At 51.8% G+C, this 24,751-nt stretch overlaps 1 protein-coding gene across 14 annotated transcripts in view; it reads left to right on the top strand.

Annotated features, from left to right (window-relative positions):
* The window catches only part of ZNF185 (zinc finger protein 185 with LIM domain), a 52,840-nt gene that overhangs the window by 15,544 nt on the left and 12,545 nt on the right, over nucleotides 1-24,751 (top strand). For 5 of the 14 annotated variants that reach the window (XM_081567355.1, XM_081567361.1, XM_081567357.1 and 2 more), the window contains 10 exons: nucleotides 622-708; nucleotides 1,401-1,484; nucleotides 1,724-1,765; nucleotides 3,037-3,120; nucleotides 8,179-8,265; nucleotides 11,685-11,789; nucleotides 13,563-13,661; nucleotides 14,991-15,086; nucleotides 15,874-15,963; nucleotides 22,228-22,422. In XM_081567355.1, the coding sequence (XP_081423481.1) occupies nucleotides 622-708; nucleotides 1,401-1,484; nucleotides 1,724-1,765; nucleotides 3,037-3,120; nucleotides 8,179-8,265; nucleotides 11,685-11,789; nucleotides 13,563-13,661; nucleotides 14,991-15,086; nucleotides 15,874-15,963; nucleotides 22,228-22,422 (969 nt within the window). The remainder of the gene's footprint in view (nucleotides 1-621; nucleotides 709-1,400; nucleotides 1,485-1,723; nucleotides 1,766-3,036; nucleotides 3,121-8,178; nucleotides 8,266-11,684; nucleotides 11,790-13,562; nucleotides 13,662-14,990; nucleotides 15,087-15,873; nucleotides 15,964-22,227; nucleotides 22,423-24,751) is intronic. The other 9 variants (XM_081567362.1, XM_081567359.1, XM_081567370.1 and 6 more) reach the window with 6 other exon arrangements.

The following is a 24,751-nucleotide window of genomic DNA, read 5'->3' as shown; positions in this document are numbered from 1 at the left end:
GCAAAGCAGGGGCTGTAGGAAGCTTGCGGAAGGAGCTGGTGGGTCTGGAAAAAGCGTCTTGGGTCATGGCCCTGACTGTTTCCTGGACTGGGCCAGGCTGCCCTAGCACCTGATGAGTCCAAGCATGCTACTGGCCCTGGCAGCCTGGCAGCTATGGGCACTTTGATACTAAATGTGGGTTGCTTCTTGTATGTCAATCTTTGGGGTCCCCCTTGGAGCTCCCCAGTGGCCCCATGCAAGTCCCCCTCCTGTGGACCCAGAAGGGCGGGATCTGAACAAATGTGGATTGTGCTTGCATTCCCAGGGGCCCAACATCTTTATCTTGCTTGTCCCCTGTCACCATCATCCACTGACATGGAGCAACAAGGGAATCTTTCTGGAGAAGGGGATGAGGCTTGAACAGGGTCTTGGGGGACAGTAAGGGTGGGAACAGGTAGAGATAGCAAATCTAGCTTTCCAGAGGAAGGAGTGGCTTGAACAGAGTCCAGGGGCAGCCAGGCCAGCACATGTTATTCTTGTAAGTTAGGAGGCCAAGCTGCAGAGGGCATGACAGGGAATGGTGTGAGGGTGGTTGAGGGAGGAGGGGCCATGACTGGCAGCATCTTCAATCCCTCACCCCAGGGCCCCCTACAACGTCAGGCGCAGCTCAGCATCAAGAGCTGCCGAAGAGGAGGAGGTGCGCTTCTCTTCTGATGAGCAGAAACGGAGGTAACGGTGCCTGCTGGGTGTCCCACGGACAGGGCAGGGCCCAAGTCTCCACCGCCTGGGGAGACAGGGATCATGCATGACACACGGAGCATCTGTCTTGTCTGTTGGTGGAGGGTGGCCGCCGTCAGCAGGGAGCATTCCTGGAGTCCCTGAACCACCCACTCAGCACTGGGCTTGCCCGGGGGCCCCCTCATAGGAACTTTCTATGAGGGCAGAACCGAGGTAACGAGGAATTTCTCTACCAGTTTGTTCAAAAGGGTCCAGAGCAAATTGGACCAAAGTAGGCAGTGCCTGGTGCCCAGGGACAAGCCACCTGCATGTGGCTGGGGACAAGGTCAGGCTCCAGAGGGGCCCGTGCCCCTTGTCCCAAAGTGAGGGCTGGGTGCTTGGGCACAGCTAGGCCCCAACCTCAGCCTGCCTCCCGGTGCCAACATCTGCTGGCCTGTCCTTGATGTTGGAAATGCACCGAAGGCCCCCATGCTGATGGCCCGACAAACAGGCAATGCTAAGGGCAGAGTCAACAGTAGCAGAGGGAAGAGCTAAGAGCTCCAGGGCCAGACTGCCGGGCATTGATTACCCACTGTGCAGCCCGCTAAGTGTGGGCTCTCGGGCAGGTCACTAAAGCTTTCTTCTGCTTCCTGAGTAGCTGCCCTGCCTCATCCATTAGCTGCCCCCTCTCTGTGCCACCCCAGGTCCGAGGCTGCCAGCAGTGTGGTGAGGAAGACAGCTCCCCGGGATCACTCCTATGTCCTGTCAGCAGCCAAGAAGAACGCTGGGTGAGCAGCTCATCAGGGGACCCAGCAGGGCCATCCACCTGCTCCATACTCTGGGCCAGGTCCTTTCCCCTCAGGGCTCTGCTCTTCCTCTGCCTGTGACAGTGGGTTGACAGGGACCTCACGTGTACTTTCTGGAAACCTGAGCAGTCTGGCTGCTGCCATCAGGGCAAGCAGGGTGCTGGGGATGATGTTACGTGTCTCTGGCTTCTGCGAACACATCACCTTTCTGCCTCCTTCAGCAGCCCTGCCCAGGAGACATTGGCCCCGTTCATTGCCAAGAGGTAAGTGTGGGCAAAGGGAGGGAAGCTCTTGCACTCATAGGGGTGGAGTGTGTGGAGAGTGGGTGCAAGGGGGATGGAGTTGCTGTCCCTGAGCAGAGGGAGTTGTGCAAAGTTGGCGGCTTCTGTTTGGAAGCCAAGGAAGCCCATGGTTGGCCATGGTGGCACAGAAGACCCTGGCAAGCAACGCTGCATAGGCAAGAGCTTGGCTCAGAGAACACGTCTGGTAACGAGAAACTTCCATTTGCCAGTGGCTAATAGGACCAGGTCCCTGACCCAAGATGGAGCTGTAGTGTTTCTTGGAAAGACTGGGGTTTTGCACTGGGGTTTTGCACACTGGCCTCTGGGGTTTTGCAGCAAGAGTAGGTACCAGGGAAGAAAGCAGTTGTTCCTTTGCACTCCTTCCCACCATACCAGGGGTTGGCTGGACAATGCCTTGGCAGGAGGGGTAATTGAGAGCCCCTGCCTGACCAGGCCCTTGGGAGTGACCATGACATTGGAGATGGGTCCTAAAGACTGAACAAGAGCCAGTGGGCCACGATCAGGACATCAGGATGCTGCCACTGAGTGAGGGGACAGGACATCTTCTGGGAGAGGAGAGTACTTGGGGAGGACAGGGAAAAAAAAACTTCTGGGAAGCTGAATTTTAGGGCTATTCTGTTGGATAGAGAGGGAAAACATCTATGACAAGCTGAGGAATGAAAAACAAGAGGAACTTGGCATGCCAAGTGTTCCAAGCAGAGGGCCCAGCTGTGCAGAGACTCAGAAGTGGGAAGACCAAAAATGCTGACCAGAATACAGCCAGCATGATCTTGGAGACAAGTTCCCACCAAGAGTCAGTTTGTGGTACTTTGTCATGGCAGCCTCAGGAACCTCATAGAGCTGTCCCAGGCCTTTCTCCCAGCTTCTGGTGTCGCTGGTAGTCCTTGCCTTGTAGACACATCACTCCTACCTCTGCCTCCACTGTCACAACACCTTCTTTTCTCTGTGTGTCTGTATCCAAGTTTCCCTTTTATAAGGACACCACCTGTTGCATTTAGGGCTCACCCTACCCCAGTATTACCTCACTGTAACTTGATGACAAATTGATTGCAAAGACTATTTCCAAATAAGATCATGTTGCCAGGCTCTAGGTAGACATGAATTTTGGCGGGACACTATTCAACCCCGTGTCCTGTCCTTATCCCAAGCTGGAGTCACTCAGCCACCAACATGACTGAAAGAAAGCATGTCGTTCAGGCCCCAAGTGCATCTGTTTCTCTTCTTGCCCAAAGGGTTGACGTGGTGGATGAGGATGTGTCTTCTGAGAAAAGCCAGGACCCCCCTGCTGTGGCGAGATTCCCTGCTGGCTCGAGCAGGTAATCAATTGCTCACCTCTGCCCATGGCTGGTGACTGCCAGGTCACCTCCCTACAGGACCTCGGGGTCAGTGTCTCCATGTGCCCAGTGACAGGATGGGACACAGAAATCAGTAAGGGCCTGTCTGGCTCGATGTCCTGAGGTTGAAAGGAGCAAAACAGCCTGGTCTTCTGGGAGAGAGTGCTTCAGTCTTGTCTGTCTGGTGCTTATCTGTGTCAACTTAACCCTTGCACCACTGAACACTGTAGTGGCCAACTGTGGGATGTGAGATGGTCTGCGGCCAGTGTACTCGTTCAAGGCTCTCCTGTAAGTTAGTCAAGTTCACCCTGCCAATGCTGTCCTCCGCCTCCTTCTTTGCCAGTGCAGACAGGGGCAGAGCCAAAGTGTCGTGGGCCATTTGGGTGGAGCTCATGCTGAGCCCGGGTGGGTACCAGGAACTGGCTCTGGCCTATGAGCCCATGAGATGGGAGGCTCTGGCAGTGGGTTGACAGGGCAGGGGCAGGGGCAGTCTGAGTGCGGGTGATCTCACTCCAGGCAGGGCTCTGATTTGCCCTGATTTCTGAGCCCCAGAGTGTTGGGCAGATAATGGTGCTCTCTTTTGTCTGCAGGCAAAAGGCAATCAATACCTCTTTGTACTCTGAGCTGAATCATGCTAAGTCCTGCGAGAACGCCACTGCCCCTGGGGCTGTTACGGGTCTTGTGATGCCACTGCATGTCCACACGCCCCTCCTTGACTCAAGCCCCTCAACCATTTATATGTGACCTTGGTCCTTGGGGCCAGCTCTTCTGTGCCAGGAGAGAGATAGGATAACCTGCTACAGCCCAGAATGGTGGAGGAGAGGGAAAACTGCAGGAATTCAAGGCCAGCCACAGGTCACAGCCAGAGCAACAGGAAAATTTAAGAGCTCTTCATGAGGTAGCATTGATGGGACATGGTGACTAATGGCATACGGGGGCTTAGTATGCCAGCATTGCTGGAACAAAGGGTCACGCACTGGTTGACGCAAATAGCCAAATGTATTGTCTCCCAGTTCTGGAGGCTGGAAGTTTGAAATCAAGATGTCAGCAGGGTTGATTTCTATTAAGACCTCTCTGTTTGGTGTAGAAATTGCTGTCTTCTCCCTGCATTTCTTCACAAGGTCTTCCTCAGTGTGTCTGTGTCCTGACCTCTTCTTCCTATAAGAACATTAGTCGTATTAGATTAGGAGCCCCCCTACTCCAGTATGACTTCGTCTTAACTACATCTGCAACATCCTTTTTCCAAATAAGCTCACATTCTGAGGTCCTGGGGATTAGGATGTAAATATATAAATTTTGGAGGGGACACAATTTACCGAAAACAAAGCACCTTTCTGAAAAGTGAAAGTGAAAGTCACTCAGTGGTGTCTGACTCTTGTGACCCCATGGACTATACAGTCCATGGAATTCTCCAGGCCAGAATACTGGATGGGTAGCCATTCTCTTCTCCAGGATCCCCAACCCAGGGATCTCCTTAATTTCTCTTTTGGAAAAAAAAAAAAAAGCAATTAATGTTGGTTTCACATGCTTTCTTAAAGCACAGAAGAGGAGTAGTAGGTTGTGCTATCAATTGACAGGCATTTTAACACTTATTCCAGAAAACTCCTTTGGATGTTTAGTACCCGCCACCTGGCTGTCACAGCAAAGTGGCTGTCTGTCTTGTTCGGGCTGCCATAACCAAGTGCCCCACCATAAGTATTTGATAGGGGTTGGTGAGGAAGGCTCTTCCATTAGTGTTTGCAAACCACAAGGTAGCTTCCCCATGAACTGCTGGCTGGTCCCAGGCGGCCTCCGTCTGACGCTACCCCCATGAGGCCCTGCAGTGACTCGGGGGTCACTATCAGCCCCCTACACCCAACTCCTGCCTGCCTAGTTATCTAGAATTCCAGGGCTGGTTGTATCCCTGAAGGAGCCCAGACCCCTGGTGAACAGGGATTGAACCAAAATAGCTGGTTTGTGGCCAACTAGCAGGGGCTCCCCCGTCTCAGGCGCCAAACCCTACAGGGGAACAGAAAGAGTACCACAGAAGGATGCCCCATCCCGCTCTGGACTCCTGACCTGCCTGGGTGCCCCAAAGGCCCCTCAGTACCAAGTGTCCAAATATGAGCTTCCATCTCCACCATGTCCTCCATCCCTTTCCCTCCCCACCTCAACAGCCCACCTGTGGCAGTGGCCCTGCCTCCATGCACCATGTGGCCTAGTTTCTTGGGTTCATCTCATTTCCCCCCGCTTAATGTGAAGGATAACTACTGCCCACCTTCCAAAGTGCACTCTCTCGGATACCTCCTCTCAGAGACGCTAGCTTGTGTGAGAGCCCCAGGCCTGGCTGCTGCCCCCATCACAGCACTGCTCAAGCTTTCTTGCCTCTCTGCTTCACCTCATCAGGTGAGGCTGGGCCCCAGCATGCTGCCTGGCAGAGGAACTAAGGAGCCGTCAGTAAGAGCACAGCTTCTGGTACAAGGCAAAACCCTTGCATTGCCCCCTATGGGCTGTGTAGCCTTGAGTAAGTCCCTTTACCTTTCTGTGCCTCAGGGTCCTCATATGTAAAATAGGGAGCAACAGGGAGCAGTGATACCTACCTCCAGAGGCTGTCCAAAAGACTAAATGGGATAATGCACGTGAAGTCCTTGGTGTAGTGCCTTGGTGCTGGTATGGTTGGGTGCTTCTTGAGCTGCAGAAAGAAAAAAAGTGAAAGAAAGTGAAGTCGCTCAGTCGTGTCCGACTCTTTCAAACCCATGGACTGTAGCCCGCCAGACTCCTCTTTTCATGGAATTCTCCAGGCAAGAGTACGGGAGTGGGTTGCCATTTCTGTCTCCAGGGGATCTTCCTGACCCAGGGATGGAACCCAGCTCTCCTGCATTGTAGGCAGACACTTTATTGTCTGAGCCACCGGGGAAGCCCATCATCAAATGAAAAGGCCAATATTGCCCCCTGTTGGTGTCAGAAGGAAATGCCACCATGGGCAGCCGAGAAGGAGCTCCTCTGTCCTCCCTGACTCCTCTCCCTCTTTTAGCTGGATGAGTCCTTTGGTACAGGCCACTTGCATTTCCACTGGCAGCTGCGACCTCACTGGATAAGAGCTTCTGGCCTCCAGCAGCTCTCAACCTGGCCGACCACTTCAGAGTGAACTAGAGCTATGGGTGGTTGAGGGTCTGGGGAGGGGCGAGGCTGCTGGCTGCAGAGGAGGAGAGGCTGGAAGTCCCCTGTATGAATTTGCTGGGGCTTCCATGAAAGGGTTCCAGAAACTGGGTGGATTAAACAACAGACATGCGTGCCTTCAGAGTTCTAGAGGCCAGAAGTCCTAAATCAAGGAATGTGTCAGCAGGGCTGCGTGCTCCTCCGAAGGCTCTGGAGTAGAGTCTGTTCCAGGCCTTTCTCTCAGCTTCAGTCTTTGGCACCTCTTAGCATGTAGATGCATCACTCCAACCTCTGCTTGTGCCATCACATGGCTGTCTTCCTTCTGTGTGTTTGTCCCCTTTCTATAAGGCACCCACTCTACTCCAGTACAATCTCATCAGAAATATTTACCTCTGCAAAGACCCTATTTCCAAATAAGGTCACATTCACAGATACCAGGGGCTTCAGCATATCTTTTAGGAGGAACACAGTGCCACTCATAGCAGGACCCATGGGGGCTGAGCCTTTAAGTCAAAATCGCTCAGGAGGCAAGCGTTGAGGGAGAGACGCCAGCTGGGGCAGCGCTTGGTTTTTATTTCCTCTGACAGAACTAGAAATGCCGGGGAGAAGGTATGCTTTACTTGCCTGTGACATCCCCAAGTGGAACGTGTCCCTGCTCCCTGGCACAAAGTAGCAACAGGCTGTCTTCATGGTCATCACGAATGGAGATGGGCTGAGATCAGAGCTACCTGTGTGCACCAGGCCCCCTCCGGGCTTTTGTGTGTAGAGAAGCCTTGTCCGCCTCAGCCCTTCCATTTCCTCCGTCATCTCAGTGTCCAGAAGTGACAGATATGAGCAGCTCACTGACCTGCCCTCCAGGGGCTCCCTGTCTCCATCCTTCCCCCCATGCACCCCTCCTCCTCCTGGGACCCCCGAGTGTCCTTTCTGATGTGCCTGATCATGTCAAGGCCCCACCCCCACCTCAAGCACACCTTGTGGACTTTCTTTGCCACAGTCGATCTGGTCTCTGTCTTTAAGAGCCCTTCTGGCCTCTACCTCCTCCTCCTGTCTCCCTCCAGTGAGTTTGGGCTGAGCTACTCCTCCATAGAACTTTCCAAGTGCTTTTGGCGCTTGATTTGGGCATGGCCCTACAGGTTGCTTGTGTCAGCGCCCATGCCACTTGGCCCTCATCCTGTTCCCTGCTGGGCCAGGGGCTTCACCAGGGCAGGCCTGGGACTCACCCCTACCTGTACTCCAGTGGCCAGGGACAACCAAAGGAAGGAGTGAGTGGCTGTAATGTGGACCTGATAGATGTGGTTTGGAGTGAAGGGGAACCCCACAAACCCAGAACATTCTAAATTTTCTCCAGCCCTAACCATCAGCACAGCCAGATCCTCCTGGGTGTCAGGCCCTGCAGTGGGGACACAAAATCCAGTGGAATTGGAGGGCTATGTGCAGGCACTCTCAACAAGGCTCTGATCAAGGGAACGCTCAAAGGGACCTTCTGAGGGCTGAAAATGTCTGATCCTGCCCGGGCTCCAGCTCATGGACACCTGCTCTCTGACCTTCAAGCCCTGAGTCTCCCCTTTCACTGGCTGTCACTCCAGATTCGGCGTGTAGGTTTCCTGGGCATCTTGTTCACCGTGTGTTCCCATCAGCCCATGAACTCAAATTGCCACTTTGGATGCTGCAGTGCAGCCATGGACAGGGCTCACCTCTGTACCCAGAAGGCCCCTCACTGCAGCACCAAGAAGACTCAAGTCCAAGGAAGAGACAAGAGAAAAAAGGGTGGGGCAAGGTCTGGGTGTCCCTCTGCACTAGCCAGGAGGCTCCTGAGAGAGGACATCCTGAGACCCCCAGCATATATGGAGAAGGGGAGGCCTTTCTTACCAGCAACTCTCTACCTCTCTCCTTTGGCTGCAGTGCAAAAGGCGAGGAGACTGTCCACCTGCAGATCACCACCCCCGGGGCAGGACTCCACCTGGTGGCCCCACACCTGGAAGGAATGAGGTACACACGATTCTAGAGATGGGAGCAGCAGGGCCAGGCTGCAAGTGATGAGGTCTGCGGGCTGGTTGGTGGGAGAAATGAGCAACCCGGATTCTTTGCCCCATCCCATTTCACTCCACAACTCCTGGGAGCAAGCACTTGGTTCCATGGGAGAACAGACACAGTCCTGGGGATCCCCTGTCTGGAGTTGCTGACTGTCTTCCTGGTGCGGGGAGGCAGACACAGACACAAGTGAGGTCAGGACTGAGATGCCAACCTAGCTGTGTGCCAGAAGCCCCTGGAAGTGATGGCTCACCCTTCTGGGCCCTGAGGATGGGAGCAGCCAGCTGTACTGGGTGGGGATCTGGGCTTTGTGGAGCCCTGCGCCCCCACCCCCCACCCCGCCTCCCAGGCCACTAAGGCGGTTTTGTGTGACTGGGGCCACCAGGAATGGGGCGAGGTCACTGGATCAGCCTCAACAGTTGGGGGGGGGCGGTTCAGGGAGGTGCACAACCAGCAGGGAGCACGGTGGACTCGAGCTTAACATGCAGGCAAGGCTTGGGGGATCGGGGGATGGTCCAGCAAAGCTGAGGTGGGAGCAATTGGAAATCTGAGCATGGAGGGGAGACCCGCGGAGGGAGGGAGACTTCTGCGCTTCTCTGCAGCACTCTGACTCCTGCTCATTTAGCTACTCACCTGCCTCCATGCCAGCACCTGGGAGGCTGCAGTGAAGCAGACAGACTGGAACCCCACCTCATGAGGCCAAAGTCTGGGGAGGGAGGCCAGACTGGAAGCCCAGGCTAATCCTTGGGGCAGTTGGAGCTCCAAGCAAGGGCCTCTCACCCACATGGTGGTGGAGGTGGTTAAGGAAGGCTTCCTGGAGGAACTGACATCCAAGATGACTCCTGATGGATCTGTGGGTCCCTTGACTCTCTTCCTTGGCTCCTCCCTCTCTACACTCCAGGCCCAGTGAGGCACTGAGTCCTGTTCATTCTGTTTTAGAGATATTTCTGTCCCTACTCCCTTCCCTGGGGCCAGGGCCTCCTCTATCACTCACCCCATCCCAGAATCTTCATATGTTTGCTGCTGCTGCTAAGTCGCTTCAGTCGTGTCCGACTCTGTGCGACCCCATAGATGGCAGCCCACCAGGCTCCGCCGTCCCTGGGATTCTCCAGGCAAGAATACTGGAGTGGGTTGCCATTTCCTTCTCCAGTGCATGAAAGGGAAAAGTGAAAGTGAAGTCGCTCAGTCGTGTCCGACTCTTAGCGATCCCATGGACTGTGGCCTACCAGGCTCCTCTGTCCATGGGATTTTCCAGGCAAGAGTACTGGAGTGGGGTGCCATTGCCTTCTCCGCTTCATATGTTTACCTGGGTGCCATTTCTAAAGGACAGCAGTAGTCCTCTACCAGGCCTGGGGAAAACCCCTGCAACACCCCCTCCCTTTTAGGCTCTGCAGCCTGAACTCTACCTTGCCTGATGGGGCCCATACACCCCCTCCTGGCTCCCCTTATATACCCTCCTCCCTGGACCTTGCCCTCCAGCCTTCCCCAGCCCCACTTGGCTGTGCAGGCTGTAGGCTCTGCCAGGGATGCCCTTCCCATTTTCATTGTTCAGTCTGAGCCCGGATGTCTCCCATCTGCTGCACCTCCTTCACCTGTGTGTCTTTCTGTGAAGGGCTTTCCACGCTGAGCTCACACAGAGAGTCTTCCATGCAGAGTCATGATTGTCCACACATAGATGGCTCTGCCCCAAGAACCCCGAGTCCCCGGAGAGCCCAGAGCCTGTCCCAGAACAGGACCGCAGTAGCATTTATTGCTGGAGCGATTGAGAATCACCAAGTGTGACAATGTCTTTAATATGGCAACACTGGAAGCTGCTTCACTGGTTTCCTTAAGGTGACCAGTACCTGAGAAACAGGGGCAAAGTGACCCTGCAAGACACAGGAGGAAGCCAGGCTGTCTCTGAGGAAAGTCTGCACTGTGTGCCCCATAAGGCCCCTGGCATTTTGTCTGGAAGTGACAAAGCTATAACAGCCCATTGAGATCCCCTGGAGTGCCCCTCCCACTTTCTAACAGAAAGTCAAGCTGGAGAAAAGGAAAAAAGAGGGAAAACTCTTAATAGAATTCACTTAGCCCTGCCCTGCCCCAAACAGCCAAGCCCATGTCCCCATGCAGGATGTAGATGCAATCACTGTGTCCATTTTACAGATGAGAAAACTGAGACCCTGAATGGTTCAGTAACTGCTAAGTCCCATGGCCAAGAGCAGGCAGATCCACAATTCCCACCTAGCCTGCCTGACTCCCACCCCACACTTTTTGCTCCATAACTCACTACAGTAGTGGGGGCTAGGGGTAGAGGGCAGGGAGGGATGCTATACTTAGTACTTTACAAATTACTATTTATGATGACTTTACCAGGAGGCCTTTCAGAGTTTGTGGTTGAGCTTTGGGAGAGAGGTCAGGGCTCAAGAGATTTCCATGTTCTATGCAGAGGGATGAGAGTGGAAATAATTGAGTTCAAGTTTGATGTTTACATGGGGTACAATGTCAAGGGGCTCGAGGAGAGAGGAGCAGGCAAACTGAGCACAGACCATATTGTGGAGGTGGTGGCTGCCTGGTCATTCCCCTGGAGGCAGCTGGGGAGGGTGGTCAGTTCTGGCCTGAGGGTGAGCTTCCTGAGGGCCAGTCCAGGAAGTAGTGGGTAAATGGAGAAGTGGGAAAAGGCAGATGCCATTGCCTTCAGAACGACAGTTGACACCATGGGAGCAGAGGAGGTGACCAAGGTCAGTGGCAAAGCATGCAGATGGTGAGAAATGCCAGGAACACCAACATTTAAGGGGAAGAAGAGGAGAAATAGGTGGAAGAGATAAGGAACGTGTGGCAAGGCAAGTAGGAAGCAGTGACACAGAGTCATGATGGAGAAAAGGTGGGAGTTACCCACTGGGTCAGTGGTCCTAAATGGTCACAATGATGGGAGTGTTTCTGTTGGGGTTGGCACCATGAGACTCCCTGATGACCTCAGAGAGAATACGGGGAGTTTGAATCAAGAGGATAGGATCAATCTTACCCCATAGAAGATTATAGTCCAAAGCTCTGAAGAAGCCAGACTGCTTGGGTTCAAATCTCAGCTCTTCCCCTTGTTACTTGTGGAACTTGGGACAAGTCACTCCAGGCCCTCTGTGCCTCAGTTTGTTCATCTGGAAAGTGGGCGTGGATAAGAACAGTGACCATGCTGTGGGGTTGATGTGAAGAGCTAATGCATGCAGAGTCATGAGAATGGGGTCTGACTGTCAATCAATAGTAGTTGTTAGTAGATTTTGATAATTAGCCAATCCTGCAACATCAGGATTTAAGCTCTTTGGAGAAAGTTGGCATATGGGGATGAGGTAGCTGCCTTCACTTAAGTGTGGGTGCTTAACTTCTGTTTCTTTCCACTATAGGTCTTCCTCAGGTTCCAAAGACAAAGAGGTCCCTCACCCCAGAGAACCCAAGAGAAACTTGACTAGTGAAGGAGCCTTCAGGAGCCCTGATGCAAACTCTGAAAGGTAACTCAGTGCAGGGACCAGAGCCCATGTGGCCCCCATCCAAGGTCAGTGGATGGAGCTGGGACCAGAGCTGTTCAATTCCTCACTGTGTCCCCAGGGTCTGGGGCAGTGCAGGTCCTCAGTGAATATCTGTTGAAAGAATGAATGAAGGAATGCATAAGGCCTGGAGAAGGGTAGTCCCCTGCCAAGATCCCTCAGGGAGCCACTTGGACAAAACTTTAGAGGAGAAAAAAATGTAAGCCAGGCCACCCCAACCCCAGCCCTCGGCCCAACCTCACTGTGCCTTTACTCCATGGAAAGCAACCCTGTGGACAGCCACGGCAAGCAAGGCCACTGAGCTGGAGGTTTAGGGAAGTCAGTGATCAAAGGATGTGTGGGCCCTTGCAGAGTATCTCACAGGGACTTCCAGGATGGCCTGTGGACAAAGGGAGATGTGGAAGGAGTGCAGGGGTGGGAGACAGAATGATAGCAGGGAATGATGAGTCCAGAAGGGCTGGTTGTGCCCAGCATCATGCAACCATCCAACTCACCTCTCCCTGAAGCCCGACCAGGGGAACCTGGGTGTGGTGGGCAGGGGCTGAGAGTTGGGCACGTCCTCAGTGGGAAGCTGGAGAAGAGCCTACAGGCTTGTCCACCTGCCATTGTCTTCTTATTGTGGAACCTCAGCCCTGGGCTCTGTGGTTTATTAGTGGCCCCGACCATTTTGCCCTTTGTTCTGTTGGTCATTCCCCCACCCACCTCCCATTGTGCCCCCTTGCTCTGTTTCTTGGCTCCACTCTTGCTCCCAGCCCATCAAGTTTGGGATGAAAGCTAAAATAGTGCTGGTATCAGCTTGGCTTCCGTTGAAGCAGTACAGGGTGGCAACTGAAGGCCTGGGCTTCTGGTCCTTGAGGACTGCTCTCAGGATGCCTGAAAGTGAAGGTCACTCAGGCGTGTCTGACTCTTTGCAACCCCATGGACAGTATAGCCCATGGAATTCTCCAGGCCAGAATACTGGAGTGGGTATCCTTTCCCTTCTCCAGGGAATATTCCCAACCCAGGGATCGAACCCAGGTCTCCCGCATTGCAGTAGATTCTTTACCAGCTGAGCCACAAGGGAAGCACATGAAATTAAATTAATTTATGTTAATTTAAGTAAAATTAAATTAAAGCCCATTAATTAAATTACATAAAATCAAATTTACATTAAATCATTAAATTACATTAAATCAGTTCAGTTCAGTTCAGTCACTCAGTCGTGTCCGACTCTTTGCGACCCCACGAATCGCAGCACGCCAGGCTTCCCTGTCCATCACCAACTCCTGGAGTTTACCCAAACCCATGTCCATCGAGTCGGTGATGCCATCCAGCCATCTCATCCTCTGTCATCCCCTTCTCCTCCTGCCCTCAATCCTACCCAGCATTAGGGTCTTTTCCAATGAGTCAACTCTTCGCATGAGGTGGCCAAAGTATTGGAGTTTCAGCTTCAACATCAGTCCTTCCAATGAACACCCAGGACCGATCTCCTTTAGGATGGACTGGTTGGATCTCCTTGCAGTCCAAGGGACTCTCAAGAGTCTTCTCCAACGCCACAGTTCAAAAGCATCAATTCTTCGGCGCTCAGCTTTCTTCACAGTCCAACTCACATCCGTACATGACTACTGGAAAAACCATAGCCTTGACTAGACGGACTTTTGTTGGCAAAGTAATGTCTCTGCTTTTAAATATGCTATCTAGGTTGGTCATAATTAAATCAAGACCCAATAAATCAGAAATTTTTCTTTTCCCATCCAGATCAATTGCACAGTCAAGTGATGGCAACATGAGATCGGAAGCCATGGGCTCCCCAGCTGAAGACTTGGTTGGAGCAGACGTCAGCTCTGAGAGAGGAGGGTGAGCTACCCTGGGGAAGCCAGTGGCCCCAAGTTGCTGATTCTTTCATGTTCCTGGTGACAGTCCAGGGTCAAGCCTCCACAGCTGCCTGGGTTGCTGGGTGCGGAGCACTGCTCATTTTCTATAGTCCTGCCCACTGCTTCTCCCATCTCCAGCACTCCCACCACCACCACATCCTTTGTCCCTGGACTTTCCACTCCCGAGATCTACCTCTCCTTGAATCTTGCTTCTTCTCCTACTCTCTTCCACTGGCTCTCAAGTTCCTCCCAAGTAGGCACAAGGTAGACATGGGCAGCTAGGTTGATCTGTGGGAAGGAGAGAATGATGGTGAATCACTGCCTTCTTGCTTCTTGGCTGAGCTCTAAGGGCAAGCTAGAAGGAAGTCCTTTTTCTCTGCTTTTTCCCTTCCCTTCCAGAAGCCCCAAAGCCTCCTCCCTACCCCCACCTTCCTCCTCTGGCCAGCTCTGCTCTCAGGTTCAGTGAATGGAAGAGTGGTGGCCCAGAGAGAAAAAGTGGGAGACGAGTGTATCCACCTGGGCTCTGACTTCTTGGACCTGGATGGAGTCAGGGCACATTTTCTTAGGTGATTTGTGGAGTGGCAAGGTCCAACCTGTCCCCAAGTAGTTCCAAACCAAGCATAACTCTTCCTGGGGGGCAAAGTCCAGGTGTGCACATGTTGGCAGAGATAGTTCAGCTCCAAGCTGTACTACAGCCCTCATGGTTCAGAGCAGATGGCCAGATAGGAATGGCGAAAGCGATGCCTGCAGAGAGCCACTAAAGCACTTGCCAGCCAGCGCGCTGAAGCTGAAGCTCCAGTATTTTGGTCACCTGATGTGAACAGCCAACTCGTTAGAAAAGAGCCTGATTCTGGGAAAGATTGAGGGCAGAAGGAGCAACATTGAGGGCAGAAGGAGAAGAGGGCATCAGAAGATGAGATGGCTGGATGGCATCACCAATGCAATGGACATGAAATTGGGCAAACTTCAGGAGATGGTGGGGGACAGGGTGATGCTGGAAAGATTGAAGGCAGGAGGAAAAGGGGATGACAGAGGATGAGATGGTTGGATGGCATCACCTACTTGATGGACATGAGTTTGAGCAAGCTCCGGGAGTTGGTGATGGACAGGGAAGCCTGGTGTGCTGCAGTCCATGGGGTCGCAGAGAGTCAGACATGCCTGGGCGACATAGCACACTCTTACACACACTGTTTTCAGAAAACGTATGAGGCAGACACAGTTATCACCCCATATCAGAAGCCACTCTTTTGGGGGGAGTAGACATAAAGACACAAAGTCCTGAACCAAGACCAGGCTTGGCCTCCTTCCACAGGCCGTGCTCACCTGCTGGCTTCACCCCTCTCCTGGATGATCAGGAGGTGCCCAGTGCCAACTCACAACCTTGCAAGCCTGCACCATCAACTACCAGGTAAGGGTGGGCCAACTGCCCAATGATCAACCTCTTTGCCTGTGGCACCTCAGGTTCCCCCTCACACTTCTCAGCTCTATGACATCTTCACATCAGGCAATCACCACAGGACTGGGAAGCCTAGAAGGGGCCCTGACATGGAGGTTAGCCCACCCACCGGGGGAAGTGGGAGAAGAGGTACAGGTGATAAGTCAGGTGACACAGACAACTTAGCACATAGCCACAGGGACTCAAGCTGAGGTGGCAGAAAAGAACACATTGGGAGGTGGAGCTTAGAAAGACACCCTGCTTGGAGGAGTCAAAGGGAAGAATCCCAGGGTCAGCCAGTAGAGGGCTCAGTCCCAGGGAGCCTTTGGAGGTGGCTGGGGAGGTGCAAAGGTGCAATGGAAAGAGGTTGTACATTCCCAGGCTGCGTGCTTCTCTGCCCTGTTTGATCTACCAGTCCTCCAGTGGAGAGAAGCCATTTTGCTATGGATTTGTGGAGCATTTAGTAAGTAAAGATCTTTCTGGATTTCCACAGAGCCCCAGGAAATGTAAGTCATGCTGGAACCCAAAACTAGCAGGACAGTTCCCTAGGGATTCCAAGCTGGTCATGACCAGTGCTTAGTCTTGAACTGGGGTGTTAAGGCCACAGCCAGGGCTCACAGGTTGCTCTAACTCACAGCAGCCTTTATTGGCACACATAGGTCCCCTTTTCCCGTGAGAATGCAGCCAGGAAAGGGAAGACCCGGGCCCCTAGTCTTCTTTGGTCTGAGGCTTCAGCAGGCCTGTATGCTTCCTCCCTCAGCTCTGATGCCATTTCGGCCTCTGCTGTCCTGGGCAACAGGAAGAGCAACAGCCTGGCAGACCTGGAGGATATGGAGACAAATCCAAAGGGGTAAGGCATCAGCCAACAGTGCTTCTGTGGTGGAGAGACGCAGCTCAGGTGTGCATTAGCCCTTGGCTGGGAAGGTAAGATCAGTGATACCTACTGGCCAAAGGGATGTGGCAAGGGCTGAAGCTCCAGCTACAAACCTCTGGCCTGTGCCTCCGAGGCCACAGAGCCTCCCAGTACACCTTGTTGCATCTAGCCAGGAAGTCCTCCATAATCAGGAAGTCACCCACTCTTTCGGTCAGCACTCACTTGGACGGCACCTGCCCTGTCCTGGAGGTTGGAGCACACAGACAAAACCTCGCCCAGACTGGACTAGGGGAAGTGGGGCCAAACATAGCCTTGTGTGACAGGTGATTCTGAGCTGAATTTTGAAAGGTGAATAGGAATCCTCCAAGCAAAAGGAACAGTATATACATAAGACTCCAAACAACCTGGTGTTTACTTGGCACTGTATGTAGCTGAGTGTGGAACGGGCTTGTCACAGTTGGCATGGCTGGCTTTTAGTACCAGATATCACTAATAATCACAACAGCTACTTCCCTGTGGGGGCACCTCCTGTGTGCACAGTCCTGTACTTAGTTTCTCGTACAGTCTTCCCCACAATCGTGAGCTTTGCACCTAATTATAATGAAGAACACAGGACTAGAAGTCACATCTCTGTGACTCCTGGGAAGAACAGTGCTCTGAGAGGAATAACCAGGTTGCTAAGATAAGAGAGTAATCATGGCAAGGAGGGTACTACTTAGATGAGTGGAGTGGGGCAATGACTCAGGAGAGCTCCTCTAAGGAGGAGAAGGAAGCAACAACTCTAGGAAGAGCAAGGAGAAAAGAACTGGAGATGGGGAAACACAAACTAAAAACTCTGCTGTGGGAACACACTTAGCAGGTTCCAAAGCATTGAGTAGCTGGAGCCAACCTGGTGAGGGGGATCACAGATGGAACCGGGCCCTGGTAAGCCATGAGAGGGAGACTGCATCTTATTTCAATTTTTAAGCCAGAGAGGGACATGGTCTGATTTAGGTGTTTAAAAAGTGAGTGAATTCCTGCAATGTGACACCTCGTTACAGCTACTTTTTTTTTACATTTGTCACCCCTACATAAATCACGATGCTGGGGGTTGGGTGGGCAACAGATCTCTAAGTTATGAGGCCCTATTATGTGACTTTTTTGTTTTGAATTGCACTGAAATTTAACAGAGTGAAAAAAAAAAAAAAACTTACACCTGTTACCAGATTTGGGGAGGGTTAAAGAGGACCCTCCTGTGGGCCTCGGTTCTTCGTAAGGACCCAAAGAAGAATCTGAGGTCTTACTCATGGCAAAAGAAAGTTTATTAAGGAAAAAACAGAAAGAATACCTCAACTGAGACATGGGCCAAGCCAAGAGAGGCACTGGCAACAGAATGATGAAGTACAGGGGTTTTTCAAGACAGAGGGCTTTTACATATTCACCTAGGCCAGCATGGACTGACAGTTTTGATTGACAGTTGGAAGTTGCATAACAACAGGCTCTATCACACATTCTTTCCCATATTCAGTGTATTATAATCATGTATGTATGTATAGAATATTTATGAACCCTCAATGGACTCCTGGATGCCTAAGATTATTTGAGGACACACCTGAACATCAAGGGCACACGTGCAGGAATTGAAAAAGCCCCTATGGGCTTTGTATGGACTGTCTGCCTAGGGCACATGTGCTAGAGCTGGAACAGTGTGGTTATTTTGTAGCATATTGGTGAGCTCTCCTGCGCCACAGTGGGGCATGTCTAGAGGGCGGTTTAGACATCAGCTTGAATTATCCATTATCTTATGTAATATTCCTCAAACCTAGGGAAGGATCTTGCTTCTTGCTATGCAATTTGACAGTGGAGGAGACAGAGGGCTCCTGTGAAGAGCAGAGATACGGATAAAGATACGGCTAACTCTTGGCCTCCCTTGTGGCTCAGTGTAAAGAATCTGCCTACAATGCAGGAGACCCAGGTTCAATTCTTGGGTCCGGAAGATACCCTGGAGGAGGGAATGGCAACCCATTCCAGTATTTTTGCCTGGAGAATTTCATGGACAGAAGAGCCTGGCGGGCTATAGTCCATCAGGTCGCAAAGAGTCAGACGTGACTGAGTGACTAACACTTTCACATGACTAACTCTAGAGCCCAGGTTTGCAACTACTTTGCTTAAAAGTTTGCAAAATCAAAACAAACTTTACTGATCAGTGTTTCACAACTCTGGCTGCACTTGATAACCACCTTGGAAGTTTTTGTTTGTTTTTTTAAGTATCCAGAACCCATGCAGAGATTTAGACTTAATTGTTCTAGGGTAGTGGTTCTGAACCCGGAGCATCTCCCCCACCTCCAACCCCCGAGTAGCTTGGCAATGTTTGGAGACACTGTTGATTGCCACAAATGGGAAAGGGTGTTACTGGCAAGTAGTAGGTGGAGACCAGGGATGCTGCCCAGTGGCTGATAGTGCACAGGACAGCTCCCATCACAGTTATCCAGTCCAAAATTTCAATAATGGAGAGGTTGACAAACGCTGTCCTAAAGCTGATCTCTACGGAAAGTCAGACGATACAGGCTGGGAAGAAAAAACAGCGCACACATTCCCCACCGGCGCTGCAGGGATCTGAGCAGTTGGCGCAGAACGTATGCGCCTGCACATGCGCACACCTGCACGCCTTTGGCTCTAGGCCAGCGAGAGGCCTTCCTGTGTGCGCCTGCGTGTGCGTGCCCCGGGTTGGGGCGGGGTTAGCGTATACGTTCAGCTCCTGTGCGCCTGCGTGCGCCGCCATTTCCTGTGGCCGTGTGCTCGCGTCGCGCTGCTTATCGGGAAATGTGACAGTCCACGCTTCGAAATGGCTACCCTGGGCGAGAGAAGCCTTGGGGGCGGTTCCCACAAACGCCGTCAGATGGCGCGCGAGGATAAAAGTTGTGCCTGGCCGCCCATCTTGGGCACCTTTGACTCTCGCTGCCCATCCCCCAATGGCCTGGAGGATCTGGATGGTCCCACCGGCATGGAGTTGACGCAGGCCCCCTGAACCCGAGTGCACCATCACCACAGTGCAGGCGGAGGCGGGAGAGAAGAAGGGAGCTGGGTGCCCGCAAAAATGCAAAGGGGCTGTTTGGCGAGTTGCCCTGGTGGTCTCTGGACGCCAGACGCTGGTCTTCAGAGCTGGCCGCGGCCAGGACCCATAGACACGAGGGGAGGGCGGCTCGACCCTTCAACCCCGAGGGACCCTGTGCGGACCTGCCAACTCAGGGCGCTGGGGCTCCGTGGGAAGAGGACATCGTTATCAAGAGGTGGAGGAGGGAGGTGGACAGGTTGGGTGGGCCAGTCTGCACAGCAGTGCCTTTGTCCCAAAGTTGAAGAACTCTGTGCTAATCTGACTTTGGTTTTGCTTCATCACAGTACATGACAGGTACAGGAAGAGGTGGTATAGTGTAGTGAGCATGTACTCATGTGCCTGGGCTCTAATGTAAGCTCTGTCACTTACTTGCTGTGTGTCTTTGGGTATCTTACTCATCTCTGTGCTTCAGTTTCCTTACCTGGGCTGCTGCTGCTGCTAAGTCGCTTCAGTCGTGTCCGACTCTGTGCGACCCCATGGACCGCAGCCTACCAGGCTCCTCCATCCATGGGATTCTCCAGGCAAGAGTACTGGATTGGGGTGCCATTGCCTTCTCCGTTCCTTACCTGTAGAATAGTGGCAAAAATACATCCTACCACGCAGGGCTGTTGTGAGGGTTAAACGATTTTGTGTGTAGGTCATTTCCTGGCACAAAGTACTAGATACATGTTGGAGTCTCGTTTTATTAGAAGTTAAAGCTAAATAACCAGTCCCAGAGGAATACCTCTTTCCACCAGAACTATTTAAGGACATGGGGAATGCTATCCTCTGCTCCTCTTTTCCAGGTTTATTGGCCTGACTTCATTTAATGAGACAGAGAGTCACTTACCCCTTCCCCAGTAAATTTTTGTCATTAGATTTCACATCTAAAGCATATGCTGTTTTCCTCTGTGTTGCAAGTCTGGGCTTTTCAGATTTATGTTCTCTCTGCATTAGGAACAGGTGAACTTTAAGCATATACATTCACTGTGGACAACTGCTGTCAATCATTGGAAGAGTCTAATGGAGGTACCGCAAGAGTGGAAGGAGCTGTTGTCTTCCATGTAAAGAATATGACTGTGTCCACGGTTGGCAGTAGCTGCACTAGGCTTCCAGATTTTTGATCTAGTTACAACCAGAAGTATTATAATACCTTTACTATCTCTAAACACTTGACTTCTAGGCAATTTATTAGGGGCCAGGAGGACTTCTGGGTTGTTATATTGCTAAGCAAGACTTCTTGTGACTGTTTTACTAAAATTTATTTTTCATGGGTCAAGTGGATTATACCATCTATAATTGTAGTGACTATGCTCTGAGGCTTAGGGCAAAGCAGCTTTATTCATCTACGTGTCCCTGTGTCACAGTGGACATTCAAATTGCTCTTTGCTGAGAATCTCGGCTTTATTCACAAACTTGGTGAGGATAACTTCTGTTATCATAATTCTACTGGAGCCATGGATTGGTACAGGACTCTGATTAATTAAAGCTAGTTCATGGGGTTCTCAAGGCAAGAATACTGAGAACTAAAGAGCTTCTTGATGAAAGTGAAAGAGGAGAGTGAAAAAGCTGGCTTAAAACTCAACATTCAAAAAACTAAGATCATGGTATCTGGTCCCATCACTTCATTGCAAATAGATGGGAAAACAATGGAAACAGTGAGAGACTGTTTTTTGGCCTCCAGAACCACTGCAGATGGTGACTGCAGCCATGAAATGAAAAGATGCTTGCTCCTTAGAAGAAAAGCTAAGACCAACCTAGACAGCATATTAAAAAGCAGAGACATTACTTTGCCGACAAAGGTCCTTCCAGTCAAAGCTATGGTTTTTCCAGTAGTCATGTATGGATGTTAGTTGGACTATAAAGAAAGCTGAGTGGTGAAGAATTGACGCTTTTGAACTGTGGTGTTGGAGAAGACTCTTGAGAGTCCTTTGGACTACAAGGAGATCAAACCAGTCCATCCTGAAGGAAATCAGTCCTGAATATTCACTGGAAGGACTGAGGCTGAAGCTGAGGCTGCAATACTTTGGCCACCTGATGCAAAGAACTGGCTCATTGGAAAAGACCCTGATGCTGGGAAAGATAGAAGGCAGAAGGAGAAGGGGATGGCAGAGGATGAGATGGTTGGATGGCATCATCGACTTGATGGACATGAGTTTGAGCAAGCTCTGGGAGTTGGTGATAGACAGGGAAGCCTGGTGTGCTGCAGTCCATGGGTCACAAAGAGTCAGACACGACTGAGAGACTGAACTAAACTGAACTGAAAGCTAGCCCAGGGCCTTCAGAGTCAGGAAACACGCTCTTTAGGCCTTCTTGGTTTGTCATTGACTCAAGCCTATATGTCACAGGCAAAGGTGGGATGAGTGTGTCAGGGTATTCTGCTGGCTAAGGGAGTGGCACTATTGGAGAAAAGCATACTCTCCAAAAGTTATAAGTTCCGCTCCTCTTCTTATTCCAGCTTGAAGGCAGTGAGTCTGCCTACTATGCAAGTAACTTCCATGAATAAAGAGTCCCAAGGCTGGAGGTAGCTGGTGGTATGATCTTCTTGCCCTAATATAGCCCTACCAGCAATTGGAGGCAGGCTGCTGATTGGCAGGGTTGGGTTCAGGATGGACCAGGATCAAAGAGATGGTGAACTAGATAGTCATTTTCTGGAATGCTAGGCTCATATTCTCAATAACCTGACTCAGTCTTGGCCACTGGCCTAGTGGGCACATGACATCTTTGGTGCCTGAGGCCATCAGGCACCAGCACCATCACACAGGATGTGGAGGTGGCACCAATGATGAGAACAAGGCCCTTGGAAGCATGCCAGGATGGGGATGGTGATGGGAAGGATGTGCAAGTATAGGTGTGATGTCAGGCCAGGAAGGACGGAAGATCTCCCAAAGAACTTGATACTGAGGACAGCTGGGAGGCCACTGACCCTTGCTGGATTCAGAGGGTGGCAAAAGCATCTGGGCTCAGGCTTCGTCTTATACGGGGACAGCCTTTGTCAGTTGGAGGGGAGCAGCGGTGCTGGGCTCCTCCTGAGGAGGACATGAGCGCTCCCTGAGGTGGGGGCCATGCCGGGCTCCTTCCCCACCCCCTCTGGGAGAGGAGCCTGCTGTGGCCACAGAAGGGGATATGGGTGTGCAGTGGATGACCAAGGACTCATTCTTCCTCAGCACCTTGGCTGCTTTTGAGGAGAAGAATGTGGTTACCAAGGTGGGAGAGACGTGGCAGGGGAGGCCCGGAGTCCTGCAAGATGATCAAGGAGACCCAGCTGTGCCCACCCAGCAGTGCCCAGACCCCAGCATGTCAGAGCAGAGCAGCCCCAGAAATCCTGAGCAGCGCCTGGAAGTGGACAGCCAGCCCAGCAGGTAAGGGCTACTCTGCCAGGCTCCTGCTAGCCTGCCTGAACTGGAGTTTTGTCAGGGGCCACAGCCCAGAGCAAATCCTAACACACTAGTCATGCCTGTTACCTTCTGCAGGTGTGGTTGGCTAGGAGTCCTTGTGAAGCTGACCAGCAATGAGCATCCCAGGGGTAGGTCTCTGTGGGCTTGAGTTTGAAGCCACAGCATCAAATCTGTTATACCAAGCCTGACAGCTGTTTGGAGCATGAAGACCTGGGTTGGCAGAGGGATACAGAGTGCCTTTGCCACTCGTGGGGGTGGAAGATTTCTGAGGAAAGTGTGCTACAATGTGAATAAATTCTTCCACTGTCACAGCCACCAGGATGGCCTTGCATGGCAGCATATCCATATTCCTTAGCTCCCCAGAGATCTTTCCCCAGAGTGGCCACAAGTTTGGGAAATGATATACAAATGGTCTTCCCTGGTAGCTCAGATGGTAAAGAATCTGCCTGCAGTGTAGGTGACTTAGGTGCAATTCCTGGGTCGGGAAGATCCCCTGGAGAAGGGAATGGCAACCCACTCCAGTATTCTCGCCTGGGGTATTCCATGGACAGAAGACCTAAATACTCCATGTGAGCCAGCTGTAGGTAGCAAACAAAATGGCCAGCCCTCTATCCCCACCCTCATGAAGCACACAGTGAACCAATGACCGACTACTACAACAGTAACACCACAGTAATAGCCATTAGCATTTGCTTCGAGCTGAGAATGGGCAGGCATCCTTCTGATGCTTTATGTGAACTCACTTAATTCTCACACCAACCATATGGGAGAAGTGCTATTATTATCTGTTCTATAGATAAGAAACTGAGGCAGAGGTAGGTTGAATAGCTGGCCAGTAGTCGTCCAACCAGGCAGTGGCCTAATAGGGATTAAAACACAGTCAGCCCAGGGCCTGTGTTGCTAACCACCATGTCATATTTGCAGCCTCTCGGTTTTTGATAAACTGGCTCGTCTTATCCTTCAGGTCTCCTTGCTGCTTCAGCTCTTTTGTCACCTGCACTATTGTGTTGGTTGTGGATAAGTGGATGCCAGACACTTGCTAGCTGCTCAGTCAGAAATGGATGCTGTTTCCTTCCTCTTGTACTCATCTTCTTTTCACTGTCTGGTTCTGTACTTTATCCCCCACCTGTCTTTCCAGGTTCCCACGGGGCTTCCCCTCCCGGCCAGTCCACCTCCTCCAGTCTCCATGGTGCATTCCTGTGTCCTAGAATGATATAGGACTAGCACAGGGTGACTGGGCACATTGAGGCAGGGAACCTCACCCAGCCTGGGGTGAGAAGGCAGGTATCCTGGAAGGGCTTCCCAGAGGAGAAGGTGGTGTCGTGTGAAAATGTACCAGAGAGGTCAGGTGCACATGACATAGTCCCTAAAGATGGGGCTTGGGAGCTGGGCAGGTGCTAGATCATGATTGTTCTCTACAATCCCCACTCTTAAACTAGTTGAAGTCCTGTGCACTGGATTCTCTGGCAAAGGGGTGGTAGCCCAGAGGCTAAGGCAGGTGGATGAAGCCACACTCAGGACATGATCTGAGTGGCACCATGTTGGAGAGGAGCCAGAATTAACGCAGGGCAGTGTGTTCCCATAAAGCTGGGCTGAGGATGTTAGACAGGGGGTTGACATGAGGTGATGGCATAAATGGGGAAGGCTCAGGGATGGAACCCAAAAGAATTCCCTGAACTGTAATAGGCAGGCAGCTGCAGCAGCTTTTGGTATGGGACTGCTGATCCAGGAACAGGCAGAATAAGAGCAAGTAATGGCCTGGCCAGAAAAACACCTTGTGAGCTGGCAAGGAGGTCCAATTCCAGGCCAAGGGTTGTGTGTTACACCAAGGGGTTGAGATTCAGAAAAACCATTACACCCATAAGTTTTCTTCCTCTCCTTATGGCAGGTGACTTCCAGAATGAGGTCCATCCACATCTCTTCCTTGGTGATGCCTAAATTAATTTGTCCCTCTCTTCCTCAGCTTTGTATTCTCCAGAGACTTCACTAGAGGAAGGGGGCAGGGAGCTCATTCCAGGAAGGGGCTGAGTCTGTCAAATCCGTGCTAGCCCTATAGCTATGCTATAACCAAGTGAGTCACAGGCCAAGGCCCTTGGCTGCAGGAGTAGTTATGGGCACACACTGGAAGGTTGGGGTCTTGCCTCTGACTTACAAAATGAGTGCTTCTACCCACTGATCTCTGAGCCTCAAAGAACAGAAGCTCAGTGATCTTCAAGGTTTGTTTAAAAAACATTGGCATTCTTTTAAACTCCTTGACATGGCAGTTTTGGCATTAGCCCCTGATAACCCTGTG

This window comes from Giraffa tippelskirchi, chromosome X, assembly GCF_054371585.1.
Source record: "Giraffa tippelskirchi isolate mGirTip1 chromosome X, T2T-mGirTip1v1.2.pri, whole genome shotgun sequence".
Taxonomy (NCBI): Eukaryota; Metazoa; Chordata; class Mammalia; order Artiodactyla; family Giraffidae; genus Giraffa; species Giraffa tippelskirchi.
This window is presented reverse-complemented; position numbering and strand designations above follow the sequence as displayed.